This window comes from Echiichthys vipera (genome assembly GCF_963691815.1).
Source record: "Echiichthys vipera genome assembly, chromosome: X".
NCBI lineage: Eukaryota > Metazoa > Chordata > Actinopteri > Perciformes > Trachinidae > Echiichthys > Echiichthys vipera.
Genome location: NC_139825.1, coordinates 30,301,430 through 30,307,651, shown reverse-complemented (window position 1 = coordinate 30,307,651; position 6,222 = coordinate 30,301,430). Strand labels below are relative to the sequence as shown.

General features: G+C 39.0%; 1 protein-coding gene across 2 annotated transcripts; it reads right to left on the bottom strand.

The window, feature by feature from the left end:
• Nucleotides 1–2,248: 2,248 nt before the first annotated feature.
• On the bottom strand, nucleotides 2,249–6,222 carry LOC310966051 (intraflagellar transport protein 52 homolog). Of its 2 annotated transcripts, XM_083939848.1 has the most exons (13): nucleotides 5,836–6,222; nucleotides 5,630–5,717; nucleotides 4,895–5,024; nucleotides 4,704–4,779; nucleotides 4,484–4,555; nucleotides 4,268–4,394; nucleotides 4,080–4,163; nucleotides 3,879–3,947; nucleotides 3,638–3,792; nucleotides 3,461–3,548; nucleotides 2,690–2,798; nucleotides 2,449–2,594; nucleotides 2,249–2,369 (listed from the first exon to the last, which is right to left on the bottom strand). In XM_083939848.1, the coding sequence occupies exons 1-13, from the start codon at nucleotides 5,952–5,954 to the stop codon at nucleotides 2,328–2,330; spliced, it is 1,305 nt and encodes a 434-aa protein (XP_083795974.1). In that variant the 5' UTR covers nucleotides 5,955–6,222; the 3' UTR covers nucleotides 2,249–2,327. The 2 variants fall into 2 exon arrangements, with proteins under 2 accessions (XP_083795974.1, XP_083795975.1); XM_083939849.1 differs by lacking the exons at nucleotides 5,630–5,717; nucleotides 5,836–6,222 and having other exon boundaries at nucleotides 4,905–5,021.

Below are 6,222 nucleotides of genomic sequence, written 5' to 3'. Positions count from 1 at the left end.
TCGCTTACGGCCTTTAAAATGAATCAGGAGGAGCAAATGAAGAGTGGGCATTCATTCTGCAACGGACATTTCCAAAGTGAAACTTTCTGAAAATGTATGCTACAACATATTGTCCAGGGTTGTGAGATTAGGGGGCATTAAATGCAATAAAGAACTGTATTAAAAGTCTTTGGAGCAAACAATATATCACTGGCGCCCTCTAGTGAAAATATGGACATGGGGTCGGTTGTGAAGATTTTTCTTGGATATTTCACTAGGCTATTTAAATGTTTTCAGGTGGCACATTCCAGGCTCTGTAAGGAAATGTGTGGGTTTTTTTTTTTAAATATATAAAAGAGTGCTGTCCAATTATGTGCAGCTGGTGCTCGGGCAGTAGAAACCAGACATGCAAGAAGAGAAAAACTAACAGGCACCTTAGAGAAATGTGATAAGGAAGACCAGCTCTGTGCTGGGATGCCCCCCTGACTCTGTGGAGGTGGTGGGAGAGAGGAGGCGGATGACAAAGCTGTCATCCATGACGGAGAATGACTCTTACTCCCTGCAGGAAACTCTGACAACACTAGAGAGCTCCTTTCGTGACAGGCTGCTTCACCCGAAGTGTCTGAAGGAGCGTTATCGCAGGTTTCCTCTCTGCAGCTGTCAGCATGGCGCCACCAGGGGTTGGCCATGGCCACCCCTATAAATTTGCTGGCCACCCCACTGGGTATGGAATTTTACAATATATAGCTTTACAGGTGTTTTTCTTTCAAACTGTGTTTTTTCTCTGACATAAATCTGTACTTTAGTAGCACTTACACTCACCAAACTTTCCAGTTTCATTCATATCCATATTCATACACCATGCATAGCCTGACTTATAGAACATTTTATTCCTGAAACATGGCAATAATTTATTTTTTAAAGACTGTATTTTCAGATTTATGGAGTGAATGAAAGGTATCCAAAATCTCCTCTGTAAAAACCTTTGACTCAAATATGTCAACAAGATGAAAGAAGAATTTTTAATCTGTTTTTATCCGATGTTCAGATCTGTCCTGGAAATGTATGCAAATATATTTAAGTATAAAATTAAATTATTCTTATCTGAAGCCGAAATAGGGCTGTATTTGTATGTATTTGTCCACAAGAAAGTGCTCAGGAACTAAAATGAAAAGTTTTGTAAATTAACGTGTTTCTGCTTTAGAACAAACCACACAATACAAAATCAAAATAAACAAAAGTGATCATAACTAAAAAAGGGTATACACCTCTATAAGGCTGATTACCTTACCTGCTGCTCAGTAGGCACTCACAGGCCGAAGAAACAATGGAGAAAGCTTTTCTCAGCAAAGGTAAGAAAACTGGTTTTAGTCTGAATGTAATTATGTTCATTTATGCCAGATCAGGTGATGTGATTCTAAGTGGGATCTAACATTTTGCCTCCTAGATATGGAAAGCTTTGAGTGTTCATCTCCATCGGAGCTTGACAGGAACACTTTGGGGGAAGAGAGTTTGCTGTCTGCTTAGTCGCTGGAACTGCCCTCATCAAGAATCAAGAGTGACACAATGGATGATGGATTTGAAAACAGGCTGTCCTTTGCTTCTCTTTGCCTGGCATTAGACCCTATTTCTCCCTCTAAGGCTTTTTCAATGAACACTCAACAGACTGACAAGTGTCACCTGGCTGTGCCTTTTCAAGTAATAGCCTCCACTTCACTAATGTTCCTTAAACGAAACAAGGCAGCTGGTTTTGACCAGTCAAACATTGATCTCGCTACCACTCAAATGGCATGGGATGTTTACATGATTAAATCAGAAAACAGTCCCCAACCCTGCATCGAAGCCAGTACTCTGGGGGCAACGTGGAGTCCAAAAAACCCCAGTCTGCACAAGATTCACTAGCTGTATTTTCTCCGTGATGTGGCTGTGTTGAAGTCTTAAAACGATTGATGTGAAGGATTATTTCCTCATTTGTTTAAAAAATCCTCACCGTATGCGCTGGCAAAAACTACAAAAATGTTCTAGCTCTCCAATCTTTGGACATCTATATGTTTTTGTTTGTTTGTTTGTTTTACAGGATCCATGTAAGAGTTCATGCAGAGAGCTCTCTAAGACTTTTTTCTTTTGACAATGATTTTGAAATATTTGAATATCTAAATAAATATCAGTATCAATGCATTCATTTTCTCAAGTGTGTTTTATTTTTATTCCCCAAAATGAGTTTCAAAAGAAATATTTAGTTTAAAAAAAACAAACATTTTTAAAAACAGTGCCAAGAATATACTCATGTCATGTAACAGTATGTTGAAAATGCAGAAATGACAATCTAACATTCATATTGAATCCAATCACAACAGAGCGAATGGTGCCTCTGTATCAGCATCTGGCTCCTGCAGGGGGAAGAGTTGTTATTAGACTAGGCCTTCATTGCATAATTTTTCTTGCAAAAGTGTTTTTTATGATTCTCACCTGATTTAGTTTCTTGAACTCTACAACCTGAAAGAAAATGTGTTCCAAGATGTGCTTGGCATCCCTCTGATCTTTATCCAACTTTGGAGTAACCCCCAGAATTTCACCACATTTCCGCACATAGAATTCAAGATCATCATCTGTACCTGTAAACAAAAACGGTTAAGTTTAAATAAAAATTACATAGTAGCACCATTCAACAATTCTTAACCTAACCAGCCAATCACTGTTGTAAACTTACATTTATTGGTTAGCTGTGCGAGACGCACTTTTTCCGACGAGAATGTTTCATCCAGATCAAACAGGTCCAGACTGGGAGGAGGCATATCACTTAAGGCAGGTGGGAAAACCTAAAAGACACAGGTGAAGACTCACTGCTGGGTTTAAACTGATGGGTCCTGAAGCAAAGCGGTCATATGCTTATTTTCAGGATCATACTTGCATTTTTAGTTTCTACTAGAACATGTTTACATGTTTCATGTTCAAAAAACACTTTATATCATGCATGACTGCTGCACCTGCAGTCTGCTGATTGGTCAGCATCTCCCAATCTCCCACATCTGTTCTCACTGTTCCATCCATTGCAGCCAGGGAGTGACTGTAATGACCCTTTGTACTGTATGTAATCACCAATTAAAGTGTAACTTCGGTGCAAAATCAACTATTAACAGAAAAATCCGGGAGAGTTGCTAACACTGATTATCTTGGGGCAATACAGTGACAGCATTAAAACAGCTTTTTTAACCACTAATTGTGCTCAAAATAACACCAAACCTCTTCCGTAGCATGAGAAGAGTCCCTACACATAAAATAAATGGGCTCTTGGATTTGGTAATCGACTTGAATGGACTTTACTACGAGAGCAGCTGGTACCGGGGCGTGTAGATTATTCTTTCAAAACTCTCTTTTAATAAACTCTGGGTTCGCTAACTACGTTGTTGGTGCTCTAGAGATTAATTGTATGTATGAAAAAAAACATTGGCTGGAAAAGAAATGCAGGACTGACACTTACAGCAGGTTGGAGCTGAGGCAGAGGCGTCTCAAACTGTGGTGTGATCAGCTGAAGTGGCTCTTCTTTGACATTTAGCTGCTTGTAAGCACTGCAGAAAACAATTGGAAATGTTTTGGCTATGAAAAAAAACAGAACAGTGATTCAGGGATAGCCTTCTCAGGTATTTTGCATTCTCACCTGATGACTTGGGGTAAAGTGTCAGTTGACAAATTAAACAAAGACATGTCAAAGAGAGAGGTGAAGTCCCTGGGGTTTTCATCACCCTCTTGTAAGCACACTCTGAGCTGTTCTGACAAGCACCCTGTGTCTGGCAACATGGTGTAATCTGTGATCTAGTGGATTAAAGAACAAGATGGATGTTATCTTATTTAAAAGACAATATAGTTATGTAATTCTCCTGTCAAGTATACCTCCTCACCTCTGGGTCTTCTGCATCAATCTGATTCAGCTGAATATTGTCAGCCATGAGCCACTGGAGCACAACATCCTGGAATGAAAAAGTACCACAGACACATTGTTCAAATATTGACACTTCACGAATTCCACAGTAGAGCATAATATCAACTACCCTTCTGATGTCTTATTGACAAAACAATCTTTATATGTCAACTGCACTCACCATGATTTTACTGTTCTCCTCTTTATCTATGTATTGGTCACTGAACATGTGGCAGGAGCCCAACACTGCCAGTTTGCCAGCCTCCTTCATGAGACACAAGACATCTTTCAACATCATCTCATAAGTATCGTCATATACAGTGTTATATGGTCTGAGAATGAGCATGAAAACTACATTGTGCCTCTGACCTTTCCTTGATGGAAGGCCAGGACAGGCCGGTTGAGGGGGAAGCAGACAGAGCCAGTTGAAAGAACAGCCACAGCGGGCTTAATCACACTCAATGTGGCACCATATGGGTACACAAACGTGAGAGCCCTACACAAATAAAGACAGAAAAGCGTATGTTTCACAAAACACTAAATGCAGTATGTACAAAGATAGGAATATTAAAGTTAATAATTTACTGTGCATTGTTTCCGGCATTTTCCTCTTCAGTGATGCTTGTAACCATTTTTCCAGCAGCCCGACTAATCTCTCTTAACAAAAAGAAAAAAGACAGAAAATTGTGACTCTGATGTGCATCAGGTTACAACCTCATCCATCTAAAAGTAGTCCGTGAGTTATTATATTATACAGTATAACGTTTGTGTTTGTGTGAGAAAAATGTATGCTGTAACAACAAACCTGTTCAATACACCATTGGACACAAGCGCCTCCTTAGGATGGAAGTATTTGTAATACACATTCCTCACAACAGCATCTACAGCAGTGATGGAGAGAAAGAAAGCAGACACCCCATAATTCAATACAATTGTAACTTTATACCTATAACTGAATAGATGTCAACTGTCATTTCAACAAATCTAAATATGCACCATTATTGACCATTATTCCAAATTCCTCCAGGAGAAAGTTGATATTGGTGTCATATTTATTTTCTCCTCCTTCACCCAGCATGACCAGGACATTTCCTCCTCTGTCCAGGTAGTGCTTCAGTACCTCCAGCTGAAACCAAACGGGACAAAATTGTAAAAACAATTGTGTTTGTGTGCAGAATTTAAAGTTACATAGTAACTGGTCATTTTGAAGTGGCTGGTAAGCTTACCATTTCTACCATATCCCATACCAAGAGCTATTATATGTATATTATATGTATATTAACTAGAGATGCACCGATCTAATACCTGGATCAGATATCGGCTCCAATGTTGACTAATTCATTTCTTTTTTATTAATATCATACACAGCAATACAGTTACAGTGATCTAGTCACTTTAATTATGTTTGCCACACCGGTTAGGGTTTTAATTTACATTTTAAAATATCTAAATTATCTGTTTGCAGTGCACTTTACATGGAAGTGTTATTTTTGCTGCTAATGTACACTTTTTTATATGTTAATAAATATTAAGTACATCTATATCTGTGTTAATTTGTTCCCTTTTTTAAACTTGGCTAAATGTTTATGCCTTTACTCTCATGGAAAGATATAAGGTTCATTCATTCAACATTAGTATCGGATCAGTATTGTATATCGGCCGAAACGCTCAGTCCAGGTATTTGTATAGGATTGGGAAAACTTTGCTTTGACTCCTCTTTTGATACATCACCTCTGATGCTGTGAACTTCTCCCTTGGGCCTGAAGTGATCCACAGCTTGACACCCCTCAGCCTATCCAAAGACAGCTCTTCCTTCATACTGGGGGAGACAGGGTTTATTTTGCAAGATAAACTGCTACGGAACATGATTTAGTTCAAACCAGAGCAAGTAGCCATTGACAGCTGAAATGATTGGTGTTACAAAACAAATCCCTTACCTTTGGATTTTCCATTGAGCTCTCAGTCTTTTCTGCATAGATTTGTATCCATTATTCGTAGTAAACAACTCTCTTTTCGAAACATTGAACACGACAGTGTTGTGCTGTTCCTTCTCCATTCTTTATCAGATGAACTCACCTAGAAACTGTAACGCCGTCCTTTCAACATCAGGGTTACCATCTTAGCTAACAATTAATTGAGATAGCCCGCTTATCCGCTGCCAATGATTCACTACTTTGCCAGTATTATCTTGCAAAAGTTGTTTTTCCGTTAGCTGTTAGCTGGTCACTGAAGCAACAGCATCGTTGTACGCTAGCTTCTGTTGGCAAACAAAGCTAACATAGCTAGCTACGTTAGTTATATGTTACGTTAGCCACGTAACTACG

Coding starts and splice junctions, on each gene's coding strand:
- LOC310966051 (XM_083939848.1), bottom strand. CDS start 5,954: ATGGAGAAGGAACAGCACAACACTGTCGTGTTCAATGTTTCGAAAAGA. Junction 5,025..5,629: donor AGAAGTTCACAGCATCAGAG/GTGATGTATCAA, acceptor GTTTGGTTTCAG/CTGGAGGTACTGAAGCACTA. Junction 3,948..4,079: donor AGGAGAACAGTAAAATCATG/GTGAGTGCAGTT, acceptor TTTTCATTCCAG/GATGTTGTGCTCCAGTGGCT.